This window comes from Mixophyes fleayi, chromosome 10 (genome assembly GCF_038048845.1).
Source record: "Mixophyes fleayi isolate aMixFle1 chromosome 10, aMixFle1.hap1, whole genome shotgun sequence".
NCBI classification, from domain to species: domain Eukaryota; kingdom Metazoa; phylum Chordata; class Amphibia; order Anura; family Limnodynastidae; genus Mixophyes; species Mixophyes fleayi.
Genome location: NC_134411.1, coordinates 5692399 through 5712655, shown reverse-complemented (window position 1 = coordinate 5712655; position 20257 = coordinate 5692399). Strand labels below are relative to the sequence as shown.

Below are 20257 nucleotides of genomic sequence, written 5' to 3'. Positions count from 1 at the left end.
GAGCTTACGCAAGTAGCGTACTTAATTGCGTATGTGCTACGCAACTTGCGTAAGTTCTATTTACGGTATTAGGTGATTTCCCCAATAGCGTGGGAAAATCACCTAATACAGTACATAGACCTTGCGCAATGAACGTACGTTCATTGCGTAACGGACCTCCTACTAGGTAGGAGGTGTTTGCGGCGGCTCCAGCTTTTTTTGTTTTTCTTCAAGCAAGTCTAAAGATTCAGGGATGTACAAATATGGGGCCCTTCTGGCCGAAGAAAAGAAGACTTCTAGCAACAAGGGGCCCCTCCTGGGCGAAGGCAAGAAGAGATTTTTCAAGCCAGAACTTTTGGATGGTACAAATAATGTGGGACTGGGGCAAGCCAGACAATTGGATCTATAATTTATTTTGGACATTTACAAGCCAGGACTTTTGGAAGGTACAAATACTGTGGGACTGGTGCAAGGCGGCCAATTGGTACAGAAAGAAGACTTCTTTGGTGAGTATTTGGAGTTTTATTATTTTTAATAAATATATGTGGTGTAAATGAGGGTGGTTACTGTGTTTATTGTGGGTTTTTTATTTTTATTAAATATGTGTGGTGTTTACAAGGGTGTTGTGGTTTTTTAAACATTTTTTTTGTGGAACTACAGGTCCCAGCCAGCCAGGGATGTCAGGGCATGTTGGCACTTGTGGTTCTCCAAGTGCCAACATGCCCTGGCTGCCATTGGTATGCATGGCCACACTATATTGGGCAACCTGGCTGGCTGGGACTTGTAGTTCCACAAAGCAAAATGGCATCTGTTTGTTATTTTTACACTTTATCGCCGGTATTACCCTACTACCCACAGCCCAGGGGTAGTAGGGAGAGCCCTAGTGCTATCAGCACTGGGCTGGGGGCTTCTGGGGGGGGCACTCAATTTTTTCGGCGGACCCCACTCCCTAGGGAATCCAGCCCAGGGCTGAACAGTCTAGGGTTGGTTAGTCATTATGGCAGGGTGACCCCTGCTGCGTGTCCCAGTACTATAGTGCCGCCAACCCTGGCTGGTTTGCCTAGTGCTGGTAAAGGAAAATCAGGGGGACCCCACACAAAAATTTTCCCCGATTTTCACGGGACCAGCAGTAGTCAGGCAGCACTAGGGTTAAGCTGGAATAGAAGGGGAACCTCAAGCTTTTTTTTCTTTTACTTTCTTGTATTCTTTACCATTTTTACTAGCAAGCAGCGTGTTGTATCTGGCGTGTTTTCAAGCAAACTCTCCCGAGTTTGCTTACTCGCAGCTTCATACATTATAGAGTTGTATAGCTGCAGTGGCAAACAGTCGGGAGTTTGATCTCTGGCGATTTTGCAAATAGCGATTTTGACTGAAGCACAACTCTGGCAATTTTGCATAAAGTCTCAGCTTCATACATCTGCGAGTTTCAACTCTCACGATAAAATCGCTGGATTTGCAAAATCGGACCTTGATACATTTACCCCCAGATCTCTGAACTCCTAGGACTTTTACTCTTCCATCCATAACGAAAACCTTCGTTTTATTACTTTAGCTTATCTTAATGATGTATCCCCCACCCCCGTACAAATTTCTTGATGTAACAGCTCTGAAATGTTGTGCCTTTTCTTCAGTCATTCATTTGTAAACTGCCTGATGAAGAGGCCTCTGTGCTCTGAAAGCTAGCAAATATAATCATTTTTTTGATTAGCCCATAAAGGTATCACTCCTATAATACCTTTTGTCTTTTTTGACACAAAAGTATTTAACATCACATAGATTTTTCTGGCTAACACTGTACTACAATAATAATAATAAATAATTGTTGCTACACATCAGAAAACAACAAATTGTTTATGTGTAATTATACAAAATTGTTTAGGTAAATTCAAATGTGCTTGCAAAACAGAACAGATTTGAGAATGTAATTAGAATTTTTTTTTTTTTTTGTATCTCCTCTTTTGTAATGTAGAGGTCATCATCATCATCATCAACATTTATTTATATAGCGCCAGCAAATTCCGTAGCACTTTACAATTGGGAACAAACATTAATAAGACAATACTGAGTAATACATACAGACAGAGAGGTAAGAGAACCCTGCTCGAAAGCTTACAATCTATAGGACAATGGGAGTTAGAAACACAAGGGCATGTGCTACATCATATTGCACAATGGACCAGCCAGACTACAAAGGTAAAAGTACTGAGTGGGCTATGTGTGTTGCAATGTTGGTCAGAAGGTTGTTGTCTTGCGTTAGCAGTGTAGAGGATGGTAATAGGGTAATCTAGGAAAATTAAATGATGGTTGAGGAATATCATAACCTTGTCTGAAGAGGTGGGTTTTCAGTGAACGCTTGAAGGTTTGAAGACTAGAGGAAAGGCTTACTGTGCGTGGGAGGGAATTCCACAAAGTAGGTGCAGCCAGGAAAAAATCCTGTAACCGAGAATGGGAGGATGTGATGAGAGTGGAGGAGAGACGTAGATCTTGTGCAGAACGGAGGTGTCGAGTAGGGAGATATTTCGAGACAAGTGAGGAAATGTATGTCGGTGCAATTTTGTTGATGGCCTTGAATGTTAGTAGAAGAATTTTATATTGGATTCGTTGAAATACAGGCAGCCAATGTAGAGACTGACAGAGTGGCTCAGCAGAGGAATAACGGTTTGTAAGGAAAATCAGTCTAGCCGCTGCGTGCAAAATAGATTGTAGAGGTTCAAGTCTGACTTTGGGAAGACCAGTAAGGAGGGAATTGCAGTAGTCGATGCGGGAGATGATGAGTGCATGAATTAATGTTTTTGCGGTGTCTTGTGTCAGATATGTGCGTATTCTGGAAATGTTCTATAGGTGTATGTAACATGATTTAGATATAGAGTTGATGTGGGGAATAAACGACAGTTGTGAATCAAAGATTACACCTAGGCAACGAGCTTGCGGGGTGGGATTTATGGTCATGTTATCGACAGAAATAGAAATGTCAGGCAGGAAGCTTCTGTTTTTGGGTGGGAATATTATTAATTCAGTTTTTGAAAAATTGAGTTTGAGTTGGCGAGAAGACATCCAAGATGAAATGGCAGAAAGACAGTCAGTAACGCGAGACAACACAGATGGTGTCTAGTCTTCTTGCTGTCTCTCCCTTCCCAGAATTCAGTTTGGCTCTTCATCTGTGAAGACCTCAGAGGTAACAGGAACAAATTATGAGTCTAAGTTTCTGTCCTAAATGGGGAATATTATATTGCTGTTGGTTCAAAAATAAAATATTTGTGATATTAACCAATTGAATACAAAACAGCAAAAGCAATGTTTATTTTATAACAGCTTTGCTGTGAATATATCCCCCATGATGGCTCGACAATATTCTACTGTACATAAATCAGCAGCATAGTCACATAATACTTGCCAAGAGTAGAAGAAGTAGATAACAAATGGAAGGGAGACACACAGTTGTAGCCATCGCCAGTCTCTGATGCCATATGCCAAACCTGCCAAGACAAGTTGCCCAACTGTGTAAGAATATCCTGCCAGGGTGCCAGTAATGGTACGTTCTTTGGTTGGAACCCACTCTACAACTGCAATGACAAAACACCACATCGACAATGTAAATAGCATGGTGGTATTTACTTTCACACTTAAAATTAGGCATAATAAAGGCAGTGTATGGTCACTTCACACAACATATGTTTGCATAGTATTTATTTCTTTTGCACTTGGATGTGTAACACATATTTTGCAGATTATCATACAGCCTCCTACTTATAATTTACATAGCTACATAGAAAGGTTTAAAAAAAAAAAAGCACAGGTTAAATTCAATCTCTCATAAATATAATTGTGTTAATCCAGAGGAGGACAAAACAAAACCTCCAATCTTACAGATGCCAAATAGAGAAAGTCCCAGTCATATCAGGACGAAACGCGTCAGTTGTTATTTTTTTATCTCATTGTTGTTTTGGCAGTTGGATTTTATGCAAACCTTTCTTGTTTCGTCCTCCGCGACAAGTGGAATTCATTATTGCAACTCCGGAACCTCCAGGCTTGTGGAAATCAATCATACCGGATATAATCAGCATGAGTGGGAGCACTAACTTTTACAGTTCCCACGGGATGACTGCATTCATGCAGTCAGACTAGCTGAAGTCTTCGTAATCCCTCCGGAGGGTCTTCATGCCGGTAAGAGATTTGAACTAATTTTTTTCCTGGTGATGGATGGTGTAACATCTATCACAAGAAGGTATTTAGATATTTACCACGCTAGAAATACTCTGCCTATACTTACCCGTTCTCCTCTCTGAGATAACGTGGACATTTTTTGGAGTTCATATACATTTGATTGGGATATTTCTCCCTAAAATTGAACTTCTGAATGATCTTCAGAGGAGTGATTATTTTACTGCTGGATCATTTGCAATCACTGATTTGTGGATTAATTACATTTTTATTTTTTATTTTTATTTTTTCGTTTCTACATGTGCTTTTTTGTAATATATGCCCAGGCATTTTTAGTGTTTATTTCTGCTGCATAAATATTCTCATGTATATTATTATGTAGTCAATTTATTGGGCTATAGTAGAGTTTATTCCTTCACCCTATATTAGGGTTATTGTCCTCTTTCTTTGCAGTCAATTGAAGTTTTACTGTTTATTATTTTTTGGAATAAATGTTATCATGAATTTCTGTTTGTATTTGAATTACATGTTTTGAAAGAGATCGGGTCATTGGTTACAATAAGCAGTTTCACAGCGCTCTTTAATTTATCTTGATGAAAAAAAAGCCTCAAAGGAGGAAAAAAATCCTTGCACTACCAAGATCCATTTTAAAATTTGAAACCTTAAAAAGTAATCATATTTGTCAGGCCTGATTGGTTCTTAGTGCAAATTGTGTTCACACTGTGTTATCAAATTATTTTCCACAATATATTTTAGTATCTCCTCCATCAAAATTCCTTCAAATAATTTACACATGAAAGATAGTTATGTTCACAGGCCTATAATTTACTGGCAAAAGAAAAATAGTTAGAGAGAGCTCTGTTTCCAAACTATAATTTTATTACATACCAAAGAGATTAAAAGTATAAATAGTAGTATAGGTCCCTGTATATACCATAGATTGTAAGTTTGCGAGCATGGCCTTCTTACTCTATGTATGTATGTATTACACAGTATTGTTTTATTACTGTTTGTTCCCAATTGTAAAATGCTACGGAATCTGCTGGTGCTATACAAATAAATTATGATGATTATGATGATATAAGATCTGACAAATGATAAAATAGTTGTCCAAAACAGCAATAATTTCCGAAATTCAAAACTTAATGCAAAGGCCTGTTGAAGATCTCACGCAAAAACTTTTAAGAGTTTATAGACCTCTTAATTATATGGTCAACTATGGTCACCAGATCTATCAACGATACAGTTCTATTAAAAACTCCCCTTTGCTGTTCCAAGAGAAAATGTGCAAACTTCGTAAAAAGCTCATTAGCATACGCATAGACCGCAGCAAAACGGTTCAGGCCAAGAGATTGTATATGCAAAGGTACTTATCCAACTTGATACCAACTTTGGTGTCCAGAGAGATATTTAAGGATTATTCCAGAATCAGTCCAAATCATTAAGGTGACTCTGATTTATCAATAGAGGTTCAACCCTGGGTTATCATAATAGGCAGGGCCGCCTTCAGAAATCATGGGGCCCAGTACAGGGAGATCACATGATCGCAGGGGAATGATTCCTCCACCCCTGCGATCGCATTCTGGTGCCTGGCTGTCACGGTGACAGCCAGGCTGAAGACAGAGTAGCGGAGACCAGCGGACTGGAAGACAGCAGGCCCCCAGGTAAGTATGTGTTGCACTGTTGTACCGGGCCCGGTACAACAGTACCCCCCGTACCCCCCTGATGGCGGCCCTGATAATAGGTATTTTCATAGATATACAGTGTCCCAGCAAATCAAACTCCAATCATATAAAATATAACTGACGCGTTTCTCCGTCATATAAGGTGGTTTCATAAGAGGAAATTAGTCTCAAATCATTAACAAGAGCTGTTTAAATGCCCAGCTGGTGATCATATGATCCCGAGCCGGCAGACATGTGATTCCAGCCAGCCAATTCACATCAATACGGATTGTTCCTGTAGTTTTATGTGTGCTGCTAATAAAGCTATGCAGTCTGTTGTCATGGTGATTCTTAACAACAAAACATGATGTTAATCTGGTCCCAAAAGGGAGGTGTCACGGGCACTAGGAGTTTTACCCAGAATTCACCAGATGTAGCCTTACTCACCAGAGGCGTGGACTCTAACACAGTGGCTGGTCTTCTCCAGGAACTCCCGCAAGGAAGTATCGTTTTTAGGCGGATTCCATTGTGCAGGTCACGGCCCCCTGGGGAGTATGGTGAATATACGGTACAGCTAAGTACAATAGATACACGGCACTACTTAAACTGAATGGAAAAAAGGAATGTCAATGATATATATATATATATATATATATATATATATAGTCTCTGAGCAGTAGAAACAATAGTAACTCGGCAGAATAATGAGGAGTAATAATAGGAGGAGAGAGTTCCAAAGTGCTTAGCACGCAGTTAGCATAAAACAGGCAGATGCTTGACAACTGAAGAAAGTCTATGCGAGTAGTCAATCATACAGTAGTAGAAGAGTCAGCGACTCGCAGCTATACTACAAAGGCACAATAGAACTCAGTCCCGAAAATAGGAAACATACGAAGTAATTAGAGTAAGCTGCACCTGGCAGGTATTACCACTAGCATGAAGTGAAGGCTTGTCAGGGGCAGGTAGAATACAAGGTAGCCTGAAGCAGTATGCGGCTGGCAGGTATTACCACCGATGTGAAGTGAAGACTTGTCCAGAAGCAGGCAAGATACAAGTAGCGTGGAGCAATCTGCGACTGACAGGTATTACCACTTATGTGGAGTGAAGACTTGTCCAGGAGCAGGTAAGGTATGAGGTAACATGGTGCGGTCTGTGGCTGGCAGTTATTACCACTGATGTGGAATGAAGACTTGTCCAGGAGCAGGTAAGATACGAGGTAACATGGAGTGGTCTGCAGCTGGCAGGTATTACCACTGATGTGGAATGAAGACTTGTCCAGGAGCAGGTAAGATACGAGGTAACATGGAGCGGTCTGCGGCTGGCAGGTATTACCACTGATGTGGAATGAAGACTTGTCCAGGTGCAGGTAAAATACTAGGTAGCGTGGAACGGTCTGCGGCTGGCATGTATTACCACTTGTGTGGAGTAGAGACTTGTCCAGGTGCAGGTAGCGTCCACAGCAAACAGGTACCATAGGCAGGAACAGGAAACTCCTTGGTATCTCAACAGAATGAGGACCAAGAACAGGCAAAGGTAATAGGGCAACAGGTGTCTTAAGTAGTGAGGAGTAATTAATTATCCAATGAGGATAGGAACAAGGTTTTAACAGTCTGTAGGTCTGCACATGCGCAAACCTCTGGTCAAGATGGCGGATGGCAGCGGCGTAAGACAGGCGCCGGCAAGTGAGCGAGAGACCCATGTCTATAACTAGAGGAACTAACAATCCAGTGAGTGACAGGAGGATCTCGTTAATAACAAAGAAGGCAACCAACTCCTAAATCGTAGAAATAAACCAATAGATTCCTGTCACGAGCTGCGGCGGCTACGGGCACCGCCGCGACTCAGCTTCTGCTCCCTCTAGCGTTCCGGTCGTCATAGCAAGGGAAATTCGGCCCGACCGTTGCCAGGGCAATGGCCGGACACCGAAAACTGTGTCTAGGCGCTCTGGGCGCCACAAATAGCTGGGCGCATGCGCAGACAATAGCTCAGCCTGTGGGCTGATTAAGTAGCCTCTTGATATGTACAGCTTGTAGGCTAATTATCTAGTTGGTGTATTAGGCAAAGGCTGTGAGTAATTTCAGAGCTAGGCTCTGATTGGCTAGCAGTAGTATTTAGGGCAGTGAGGACTAAGCCTCACTGCCGGTTATAGCGTCCTGTTTCAGTTCTGCTGCCTGCTACTTTGTACCTGTGTTGGTGTTTCAACCTAAGATTGATTACCCGTGTATGACCCTTTCCTGTTCCTGGACTCTGAACCTATGCTTCTGACCCTGATCTATTACCTGAACCTGGATTCTGAACCTTTGCTAGTAACCCTGATCTTACGCCTGTCCCTGGATTCTGAACCCGTGCCTGTGACCCCTGACCATGGTTTGTTCTCCGGCTATGTTGTCTGCTGCCGGCACCGATTCTGGCCTGGACCCCACGCTGCTGTCTATCATAACACTCTATTCCTGGGTTCTCCTTAGCCGGTACCGATAATACATACATTCAGTGGAGTAAACATAAAATTAGAGCATTTATACAGATGAATAACATATGGCATATTAATAATAATACCTGCCAAACTAATATACCAGAACTACTGGACTTATTCTCATAAGTTTTGTTGGCTCTATAATTTACTGGTTCCAATTTTGTTCCCTTTTTAAACATTGTTGGAAAGCATATGTGGCACCAATCTTGTGGCAATGACCAGGTTGCGAGCAAGTTCATAAATATGAGAAATAAAGGTATCTAGCAGCTGTGTGGTGAATTTTAAGAAACAATTAAGGTCATTCAGCTGAGAGCACCCTTTTCCGTGTTTGTCTTTGTTTCTGTTGTTATTGTCACTTGTTCTATATCTAATACTAACAGTTATAGAGCCTTCATGTGGGTGGTTTTCATACTTAAATAAAACAATAAAGAAACAAAAATGCAATATCTGTTTGACTCATGAGTGCAATATTTTATAAACATTTCATTTAAGAATACAGTACATTATAATATTAAAATCTAATCTTCAGGAAAATATTGATTAAAATATTGACTAATATGTGAAGCTTGCAGCAGTCTATTCATGCAGGCACCACCAACAGGTCCATTTGCACTGTGAGATGTAATGTGCAATTGCAGCCCCAATTTTCTTGTCAGAATAAACACCCGACAGAAGTGGCCTTATAAGCAACTCAAATGGAGTTACATTTTTTCGACCTAGACACACAAAATATGCTTAGCCATCAGTAAGATACTAATTTAGCAAATGCATTTGAGAATTCAATTATTATTATCATTATTAATGTTTATTTATATAGTGCCAATAACATTATGCAGTGTTGTACAGAGAATATGTAATCATTCCCATCAGTCCCTGTCCTATGGAAGCTTACATTCTATATTCCCTACCACACACACGTACACAAACATTGGTGCTCTCGAAACCCAAAAGTGCCCAAACAATTAGATAGAAAAAAAGTGTAAAAATAGGGTGCAAACGGCAGGCCCTCCTCAAAAGAAGAAGGGCCCCTCTATTCCTGACCCGAGACCAAAACTTCCCTTAGGGGAAAGGGTTTTCAGACCCCCCCTTTTCACAAAGCTAACGGGTCATTTTACCCTGGGATCTGCCAGAGCTTCATGCAGGGTTCAACATCTTCTGTCCCCTCCTGGAAAAGGTGAACATCAGGAGATTCAGGAACAATATGACAACCCCTAGATTTTGAGGATTGGCGTTCATAGGGGCACCCACATCACAGCAATGTCCCAATATATTGCTGAAAACCTCCAAAGAGGATTCATGGGGAAGTCTTCGTCTCCTGCAGATGCTGGCTTCTTTTTTGTGAAAAAAAAGGACGGGACGTTACGTCCTTGTATTGACTATCGGCAGTTGAACGCTATAACCCTTAAAAACAGGTACCCTCTTCCTCTCATCTCTGAGCTATTTGACCAGATTAGAGGCTCCAAAATCTTCTCCAAACTGGAATTACAGGGAGCCTACAATCTTATCCGAATCTGGGAGGGGATGAGTGTAAAACTGCCTTCAGTACCCGTGATGGACACTACGTGTACTTAGTGATGCACTTCGGGTTTTGTAGTGCTCCTGTGGTGTTCTAGCCCTTCATTAACGAAATCTTCCGTGACCTGCTCTATGGTACGGTGGTAGTGTATCTGTATAACATTGTGATTTTCTCTCCTGACCTTATCTCCCACTGGTCCCATGTGAAGGCGGTTCTATCCCATCTCTGTGCTAACCAGTTGTTTTGCAAGCTTGAAAAATGTGTTTTTGAAGTTTCTCTAATCTCATTCTTGGGGTATATTGTTTCTGGCTCAGGTCTCCAGATGGATCAGGAGAAAATTTCTGCCATTCTCAACTGGCCTCAATTTTCCGGCTTGAAAGCTGTGCAACGTTTTATTGGCTTTGCCAATTACTACAGGCAATTTTTTTTTTTTTTTTTTTTTTAAAAAAGATAGTTTATTGAGTTTTACAATGCAGACAATGAGGGAAACAGGCAATACAGGTAAAACAGAATTGTAGTGAAGTTTTCACGTAATATAAACAGCGTATTGTTATTAATATGAAAATACAAAAGAAAATTTAGGAAGAGTTGGTGTAAGAGAGAAGAGAAAGGAAAGAGTAGGGATAAGAGGGATAGGGGAAATCACTAGCCAAAGCGATAGGGAGAAAAGTAAGGAGAATATGGTGAACCATAACGAGGCTCTAGATTGGTAGTTAGGGTTCAGAGGCCTTAAAATGCAAGAGGAGGGGAGGCTCCATGAAACTCAGTCCAAGGACTCCAGACCTTATCGAATTGAACAGGAGTGCGGCAGAGAATGCTAGTCATATACTCCATATGATAGACTTGCCAAGTGCGATTGATCACAGAGGGCAGGGAGGGAGGGGTAGGGTTTTTCCAAAGAAGGACAATTTGGCATCTAGCAGCACTAAGTATATGTGTGATAAGTTTCTGAGTTGATTTTGATATCTTGGGAATAGAGCGCGGGAGTAAGGAATACGGAAGAGATGGAGGGAGAGAAATCGAGTGATACTGGAGATTAGCTGATGGACTGACTTCCAGAAAGAAAGTAGTTTTGGACAATGCCACCATATATGAGACAGGGTGCCCTCCCGACCACACTGGCACCAGCATAACAGAGAGGAGCTTGGATAAATCATGTGAAGACGGTGAGGCACCAAGTACCAACAATAGAAGATCTTGCGACTATTTTCGCTTATCTTAATGCAAATAGAAGTCTTTGAGAGGTTCAGGTGAATCTTAACCCATTTCTCGGGTGGGAGCGACTCTCCCATGTCCTCCTCCCATTTAAGCTCGTGAGAATCCTTAGGGGGGCAATTGTATTTTACCATAAGGCAATAGAACATGGAAATCAAGCCCTGAGAAGAGGAACGGAGATAACAGAACGAGACCAAGGGAGAAGTTAGGTGTATATCAGTGACTGTACGTTGGATAGAGTTATATAAATGTCAAAGTTGTAGGTATTGAAAGAAGCAGGACGAAGGGATATGAAAGCGCGTTTGAATATCAGCAAAAGAGGGAAAGATTTGTAGCGGAGTGATGTCAGAGAGGAAGTTGATGTCACATTGCGTCCAGTAAGGGAATTGAATCGGTCGAAGTCCAGGAGGGAAGGCGGGGTTGTTCCAAAGTGGCGTCATTCGCCATGAGTTAGGAGCTAAATTATATGAGGAGACTGAATGAGTCCAGGAAGCAAGTGAGAATGCTAGTGGAGGGGGGAGGCGTGAGGGAGGAGGCCGATGTTGTGGTTTCAGCCAAAGAAAGCAAGGAGGGGAAGGTAGTATCAGCTTCAATATCGACCCAAACTCTCTGTCCCGGAGGAGAGTGAAGGAGAACACACTGGGCGAGATGGGTAGCGCGATAATATTTAAGAAAATGGGGAACTCCCAGGCCCCCCTCCTGAATTGATTTATGGAGAGTCTGCATACGAATCCTGGGCTTCCTAGCTGACCAAAAGAATTTAGTAGCCATTTGTTGGGGGAGTTTAAAGGAGTTAGCGGGGACTTTAAGGGGTAAGGTCTGAAACAGGTGTAAAAGACGAGGGAGGATGTTCATTTTAAGGGAGTTTATTCTGCCCGTCCAGGAGATAATGAGTTTGTCCCACTTTTAAAGGTCAGTCTTAATGGCTGAGAACAAAGAGGGGAAGTTTGCTGCGTACAGTTGATCGTAGGAGCGAGTGAGATAGATCCCGAGATATTTTAGTTTGTGGGGCTGCCATCTAATACTACAGGCAATTTATCAAGCATTTTTCCACCTTGATTGCTCCCATTACCAGATGTCAGCCAATCCTAGAAAGTGGACCCCTGAGGCCATCGCTGCATTTGCCACCTTGAAGGAGGCCTTCGTTTCTGCCCAAGTCCTGACCCAGCCCAATCAAGAGAAACCTTTTCTCCTGGAGAGTGAAGCCTCCTCAGTCGGAGTAGGGGCTGTCTTTTGAATCTCCACCTCTGAACATAATTATGGGATTAGTGACAAAGAACTGCTGGCCATTAAATATCCACTAGAAGAGTGCCATCATTTTTTAGAAGGAGCTTGCCATCCAGTTATGGTTTACACCGACCATAAAAATCTTGTCTACATTCGGGAAGCTCAGTGTTTGAAAGCCAAGTGGTCATAATTTTTGTTTGCTTTGACCTGAAATGGACTTACCGTTCGGGTGCTCAGAATTCCCGGGCAGATGTCCTATCCCAGTCATTTGTCGAGTCTGAACTTATTCCTACCTCTGAGCCTCCTCACATATTTGAACCTTCCAGTATTGTTGCTCTCACCAGGACTTCATCTAAGACCCCTCCTGTCGGCTGTTCCTATTTGGAACCACATCTCCACCTCAAGATTCTTTGGACTCACACCATGACATTCGCAGCCCACACTGGTTTTGTGAAAACTCTCTCCTTACTGTCTCCTTGTTACTGTTCGCACTGATGTATAGGAATTTGTTGCCGCATGTGCTACTTATGCCCAGATTAAAGTACCTAGACAACCTCCATCTGGGTTACCTTTGCCATTGCCTTTCCCTGATCGTCAATGGGCAAGCATAGCCATGGATTTTATTACAGACCTACCTCCCAGCAACTGCTTTAATACCATCTGGGTAACTGTGGACAGATTCTCAAAAATGGCTCATTTTGTCCCTTTGAAAGGTCTTCCCTCTGCTCCCAAACTTGCTCAAGTATTCATCAAAGACATTTTTCGTCTACATGGGTGTCCGCAGAAGATCGTATTTGATCACGGAGAACAATACATTTTTCGTTTCTGAAGGGCCTTCTGTAAAGATCTGGGGATGGGATTGAAATTCTCCTCTGGTTATCACCCCCAGACTAATTGTCAGATGGAACTGGTTAACCAAGATCTTGAATTATTTCTCCACTGTTTCTCCAATAACAACCAACTTGACTTAAGCACCTTACTTCCCTGGGCAGAGTTTGTTCATAACAACCATGCCCATATATCTTCTGGCTCCTCCCCCTTCTTTATTGTTTGTGGTGCCCAGCCCATTCTTCCCGATTTTTCCTCCTCCCCGACAGGGACAGTCCCTGCTGCTCATGCTATGATTCGCGACTTTGGCAAAGTCTGGGCAGACCCAAAGAGAAGCTTTTACAGTCCTCTCAGCAGTATAGACTTGCAGTAGACCGTCATTGGAAAATGTACAAGATCTGCAAGTTGGGGACAAGGTGTGGCTCTCCACATGGAACCTTAAGCTACAGGTACCCTCAATGAAATTGGCTCCACGATTCATTGAATCTTTTCCAATACTTCAGGTTCTTAATCCCATAATCTACATAATTCAACTCTCTCCCTATCTTAAAGTACACAATACTTTCCATATTTCCTTGTTGAAACCACTAGTTCTTAATAAATGTTCCCATTTTCTATCTTCTCCTCATCCTATCCCCACAGCATCTGGTAACAAGTATTAAATAAGTCATATCTTGGATACTCGCAAGCTTCATGGACGCTCCCAGTATTTGGTCCACTTGAAAGGCTTCGGTCCTGAGGAGAGGTCCTGGGAGTATGAGCAGTGCCGTAATGAGACATTTTAGTGCCCTGGGCGAGACAGGGCACCGGCGCCCCCCATCTAAGTGGGAGTGACATTTGCCAAGTGGGTGTAGCTATCACTTTACTGAAAGAATTCTGTCAATTTACAACATAAAGGGGTCTATAATGAGAGAGAGAGAGAGAGAGAGAGAGAGAGAGAGAGAGAGAGAAAATGCTCATGTGTGCACTACATTACAAGAGGATAGACAAGGTTGTAAGTCTAGCAAAATAGTATGGTATATGCATATTAAAATATAAATAGAAACATAACTATACTTATGAATTCCAGCAGCTCTTAGACAACTGGATATTCCAGCACAGACATAGTAGTTCAAAGAAAGAAAAACTCTTCTAAAAAGTGCTAGTAAAAGCAAAATATATAAGCAAGATATATAAGCCCATCCTGTACAGAAATAAAATGTGAATGCGCAATGCAGTGCCTGAATTTTCAAAGCAAACAACTTCTCAGGATCAAATCGGATCATAGATACCATAGCATAACCTTTTAGGGCTACTTGCTGACTTAGGGCCTGATTCATTAAGGATCTTAACCATACTTGCCAACAGAGCCCTCTTAAGACCATCTTGGGTCCCCGGGCACAGCAGTGCACCAGGGCCCCTATATAAACAAAACTAAAAAAAAGGATTATATATATGGGCCTGTCGGAGGAAGCCAAAAAAAAAAAAACCTGGAAAAAGAAAAGAAGAAAATACTTACCGTGCTGTCAGCTGGCGATCCGGCTCCCTCCATGGTCTCCTCCTTCGTCGCGCTCCGCAATGGATGTCGGGCGGGCGTGATGATGTCACGCCCAACATGCACTGCAAGCGTGACGGAGGAGGAGACCAGGGAGGGAGCCGGATCGCCAGCTGACAGCACGGTAAGTATTTTCTTTTTTTCTTTATCCAGGTTTTTTTTTTTTGGCTTCCTCCGACGGGCCCCCCTGGACTGCAGGGCCCCCGGGCACCTGCCCATTGTGCCCTATGGGAAAGACGGCCCTGATTGCCAACTCTCCCGGAATGTCCAGAAGCATTTTGCGAGAGTCTCCCATACTCCCGGGAGAGTGTGGCAATCTCCCGAATTCTGCCCACTTCCTAGTGAAGTGGGCAGAATTAGGTCCCGGTGAATCGCGGCGTTTGGGCCCACCCCCGCTGTCAAATGACGCGTTTGCGTCATTACATCACAGGGGGGTGGTTCCAAAAATTACGCGATTTTTGGTGCCCCCGCCCCCTCACGCCCACCTCCAACGGCAGGCTCCTGGAAGAGAGCTGAAGAAAGTTGGTAAGTATGATCTTAACTTGAGAAACTTCTTATTTCAGTCTCCTGGACAAAACCATGTTACAATGCAAGGAGTGCAAATTAGGATTTTGCTTTGCACATAAGTTAAATACTGACTGTTTTTCATGTAGCACACAAATATCAACTTTAAATTTCAGTGTACAAATAAGCTATCAAGTATTTGTGTGCTTCATGACAAAACAGTCAGTATTTAACTTATGTGGAAAACAAAATCCTAATATGCACCCCTTGCATTGTAACATGGTTTTGTCCAGGAGACTGAAATAAGTAGCTTCTCAAGTTAATATCCTTAATGAATCAGGCCCTTAGATTGTAAACTCGACTGGACACAACAAGAAACATTCTGTCTCTGAATGTTACTTGTTTGTATCATGATTCCCTCATTGTGCATCTCTGTGTAACATGTAGGTGCTTTATAAACAGAAAATAAAATATAATCTATAAAGTATATATATATTTTAAAAAGACTTAATTTTAACAGTATATACAGCTGATATAATCTATTTCATAAATGTTTCTCTATTTTTCTGAAAACGGCTTCAGATGTAAAATGCAAGATATATTCCAGGGATACACAATCTGTCACCTTTAATAAGGAAAACAAAGGAGTCCATTTTCATGGTCATATTACTTCCATGCTATTCTGAGTATCACCCATTGTGCAGCTTGCCTGCTCTACCACACAAAACAAGAATGTTTATCAATATGTGATACTCAGAATCATGTGCAAGGAGCCACGTATATCAGAAGTACCACTGCTACATCTACTGTACATACAAAATACTGTTACTTACCACAAATTGTTACTTTATAGAAATAAATTATAATAGCACAATGCCACCTTATATATTGCACACAAAAGGGGACACTGGATATTCAGCACAAAACAGAAGCAAACTGAACACATCTTTGTTGGAAAGTAAGTGTATCTTAATTCCAGATTGTGATAAATAGAGACCTGCAGAGGAATTGAGGACACCATTAAAGTAAAAGAAATCCTACTGCTCTGCAAGACCTCCCCTATTGAGATGTATGGTTACGTCAGGGAGTAAGTGAATCAATGTATCCTAAAGGGAACATGAGAACTAACGAAACAATTATGTGTCATCAATTTCATGCAGCTTTGGTTATGAGAGAGAGAGAGAGAGAGATTCTTCAGCCCTTAAGTTCCGCAGTGGAACAGAAACAGAAGTTTGGCATTTGGAATGCAAGTTTGTGTTCCAAATGCCGAACTTCCTGTCAGTGGAACGCACATGTATTTCACTGCGGAACTAATGGTGTGAAGGTACAGAGGCAGGTGGCGGGCGGCTGCTGCTCCCCCCTTGGCCTTGTGCCCTGGGCGACGGCCCGCACATGCCTCGTACGATCTCAATGCTCCACAGTTGTTGACCAGTTTTCATAAAAAATGCTTCCTCGGAGGGTAGGCCTTCTGGAAGAGAGGGGGGGGGTTTGTCAGTGTCAGCAAGTGGCCTTCAGTCCCTGTGACTTGTGACATATTTATTGAGATTACCCTCAGCTTCAAGTAGCGGGAGGGTTCCTTGTTCGATATACTGTCAACGCATAGAAGGTTTATTTTAAGTATCCTTTAAGCATGCATCTAATTTCATTTTTCTTAACTTACCCTCTACAAATCATTATCTTCTATTCAAAATCTCTCTAGAGGGGCATCCAGTATGAGTGTCAGTCACACAGATACACAGGCTCACAGCTCTCAGCATGTTATGTAATTCAGTGAGAGGAAGAAGAAGGGGATGATTTTACAGTACACAGAGAAGACAGAACTCAGAGAGACATTCCAAAGCCTTTCTGCTCACTATATCATGTGCCATGTAACTGTGGTTGCCATGGTAGTACATGACACTGTTCAGCATTATAAATCACTAATAAACACCTGAAGGAAAACAGGGAAAAATGCCAATATCAACATTCGTCTTATAGCATGCCACAGTGATTTATGCAAATTAAAACACACCTAATTTTTGGGGGATTTCTGCTTTAAGCAGATGTTGGGGTATATTTGCTAAACTGCAGATTTGAAAAAGTGAAGATGTTGCCTATAGTAACCAATCAGATTCTAGCTGTCATTTTGTAGAATGTACTAAATAAATAATAACTGGAATCTGATTTGTAGCTATAGGCAACATCTCCAATTTTCAAACCCGCAGTTTAGTAAATATACCCCGTTTTCTTTAAGATATCTGGCCCATGTGAAATAAAATTTATACTAGAATATATTTACATTTAACAGAATAGTCAGAGCACTAAGGGTTAACTGTTTAGCTCTGTACATAAACATTCTTGCAAAAATACACTAACAGTAGTTTTACTCACTGCCAAGCTATATCTACACAAGTAGATATATTACAATCAATTTTGATATATGCTTATTTTCCCAAATATGTCTAGATTTCCCTTTTATGTATATCCTTTGCAGTACAGTAGGAATGAGATATGAGGGGCCTGATTTTATCAAGGAACGCAAAAAGAACGTATTGTGCGTTTTTTTTTAAATGCACATATATCGGGTACACGTAAGTCCATATTCAGCAAGGACCGGATTTGAAGATGCATCTGTTAATAAATACGGGTCTAGGTTCCCTCTGCTATAACAGACAATAGACTGCAGTATGCAGCCAATAGATATATGGTCAAGTCACTAAAGAACACACAGAAAATAAAATGATTCAATGATTGTCACCTGTTAATAATATAGTCAAACATTAAAAAAAAAAATTTTTTAACATTTTTGTTACCCCCCCCATAAAATACATTTATTAGGATGTTATTAGTATCTACTGTACATAAAATACATTTTTACAGTTGCTCTTGATTGTAGACACTTGCTCTAGCATGTACTTTTGAGATGCCCAAAGTATGAATCAGACGCTGCGGTGTGCACTTGAGCTTGATGCGCCCTTACCGCACATTGACTACATGCATATGCCCATTCCCCTCCCCATTCCACCCCTGAAATCGTAGGCCATAGTAAGGGTCCTTTGCACTCGACAATAAATTGGACGCGGCTGCATTCTCTGGCTTATACTCCGGTTCTGGGCATGCACAGTGCAATTATACGCAAAATAAGGCACATATCTGCATTTACGCTCATTTATAGATCAGGCCTGAGGTCTTCAGATACTTTTTACACCACAACACTTGACAGCAAATGTCTGATTGGTTGTTAGTTCACAATGTGTGATTCCCTTTACATACAATTCAAATAATATGAAAGGATGCATTGCAAATATTCACAAGTATTTCCCTTATAGTCACATAATTCCAAGCATACACCGCTCGTGTGCTGATCACATTATGGTATACTGTACATTTCAACATAACAAATAGACATGGTATATTGCCCTTCTACATACTTAATGCTGTAGTATTCAGCCCAATTCCAGACAGAGCCATTCCAAGAAGGAAGCGGAACACACAGTAGGAGAGGTAGTTCGGAGAAAAGGCTGTACAGGTCCCACTGATAGCCATTTGTAAATAAGACCAGATCAGCAATGCCCTTCGACCATACCTAGGAAAGTTTAAGAACCTTTATGATGATGGTCTGAATCATAGTCTGGGCAACATCAACAGCATATAAATGGCAGTGAATTCACTTAAAGTGCATTAGGGGTTAAAAAATAAAACATTTTGCTCACCTGTCCGATAGACCTCCAAGAATGATGGCTCCAAACAATACACCTGCCATATATATAGACTGAGCCAGCTGTCTTCGATTTTTCTTTCCACATACCAGATCCCACTGCAAAAGGGATCATCTGCATTTAATTTAATTAAATGCTGGGTGTTTTATGTCTACTGTTATAGACTTAGATCTTGATAGATATGGTATTAGGTCATGTCTAGTAGCTCTGATCTACTCTATGTGAGTCACTGTTAGTGGGAGAACTTAAGTCATTCACTGTTAGAACATTTAGACTGAATGAGTAATTGTTGTGTCTTGGAGCACTTACCTCAGTGATTATGGTTGAGCTATATTCATCGCTGCTATAGTCCCAACCACTCATGCAGGGTCTTGTCTTCATATCTGTAGTATTGTATATTGTGCTGTTGGAATCCACCATTCTCCACTGTACGTCAACAAGCTCCAGACATGATTCAGGCCTCCCATTTTCATCCAGTGGACTGAACACCCTCACCCAGCCCTCCCTGATAATGCTACTATTCAAAATCTCACTGTCATTTATTTTGCACTTGTGACTTGGAATTGCAGCACTGAAGTTTTGTAGAAGGTTGTGGCTGGCCATCAGTAATATCGGAAAGCATAGCAATATAACATGTATGACCTGGAACCGTCCCATGCCACCTGTTTTCTCCAGCAAATCAGCAAACGCCATGGTTGACAACTCAACTTGACCTCTCAGGCAGTAGACTGTATTCTTATTGTAGATACATAGATTTTTTTTCTCTGAAGACTGAAATTCAACATTAACTTTTCCACAACATAAAGTTCCATAGAAAAATTGTGTTTTATACTCTGTTTTGTGGAGTACTCATGCCAATATTTCCACAGGCATTCTTAAACAGGATTAAAATAAAACCCTCCCTTCTTGCTCAGAATTATGTTCTTTATTCTTTGAGTATTTAAAACCCTTGTAAAAACCTTAGATAATCACTGCAGTTTCATTAATAATCCTCAATTTTCCTTTAGATTGTAATCGCCATGTAATAATGAAAATGTTCTGAATTTTGTGTTCCACACCAATTTATGGATAACTTTAGTTCAGTATTTGTGCTGGGTTTTTTTAGAAACGTAAACTTCAATTTCTTTCAGATGTTGCAGCTGTCATTTTTCTCTGCAATTATAAAATACTCCAGATAACTCTCTTCTTGGGATGTCAAATAATAACAATGCTGATGATCAGTTTCTTGAAAATACCTTACCAAAACTGCAAATAGTAATAAAGTGTAAGTAAAGTGGTCACCTGTGTTCTGTGAGACAAAGCTGGCACCCATGGAGCTCAAAGTGACCATGATTATTTTGCATTGGTCACTAGATATTATTAGATAACAATTTATGCCTGTTTGTGATACAATTGCATTTGTGTTTGTGCTTTGTTCATGCTTGTTTATGCTTATGTATGAGAACTTTCCAAACAGGC

The 20257-nt window shown here is 41.3% G+C and overlaps 1 protein-coding gene across 1 annotated transcript in view; it reads right to left on the bottom strand.

Annotated features, from left to right (window-relative positions):
* The window catches only part of LOC142103634 (solute carrier family 22 member 6-A-like), a 53483-nt gene extending 33901 nt beyond the window's left edge, over window positions 1-19582 (bottom strand). The window contains exons 1-4 of the mRNA XM_075187737.1: window positions 19109-19582; window positions 18794-18897; window positions 18512-18666; window positions 3374-3542 (exon numbers count right to left, since the gene is read on the bottom strand). Of these exons, the coding sequence (XP_075043838.1) occupies window positions 3374-3542; window positions 18512-18666; window positions 18794-18897; window positions 19109-19492 (812 nt within the window). The 5' untranslated portion in view covers window positions 19493-19582. The remainder of the gene's footprint in view (window positions 1-3373; window positions 3543-18511; window positions 18667-18793; window positions 18898-19108) is intronic.
* Between the last annotated feature and the right edge of the window lie 675 nt (window positions 19583-20257).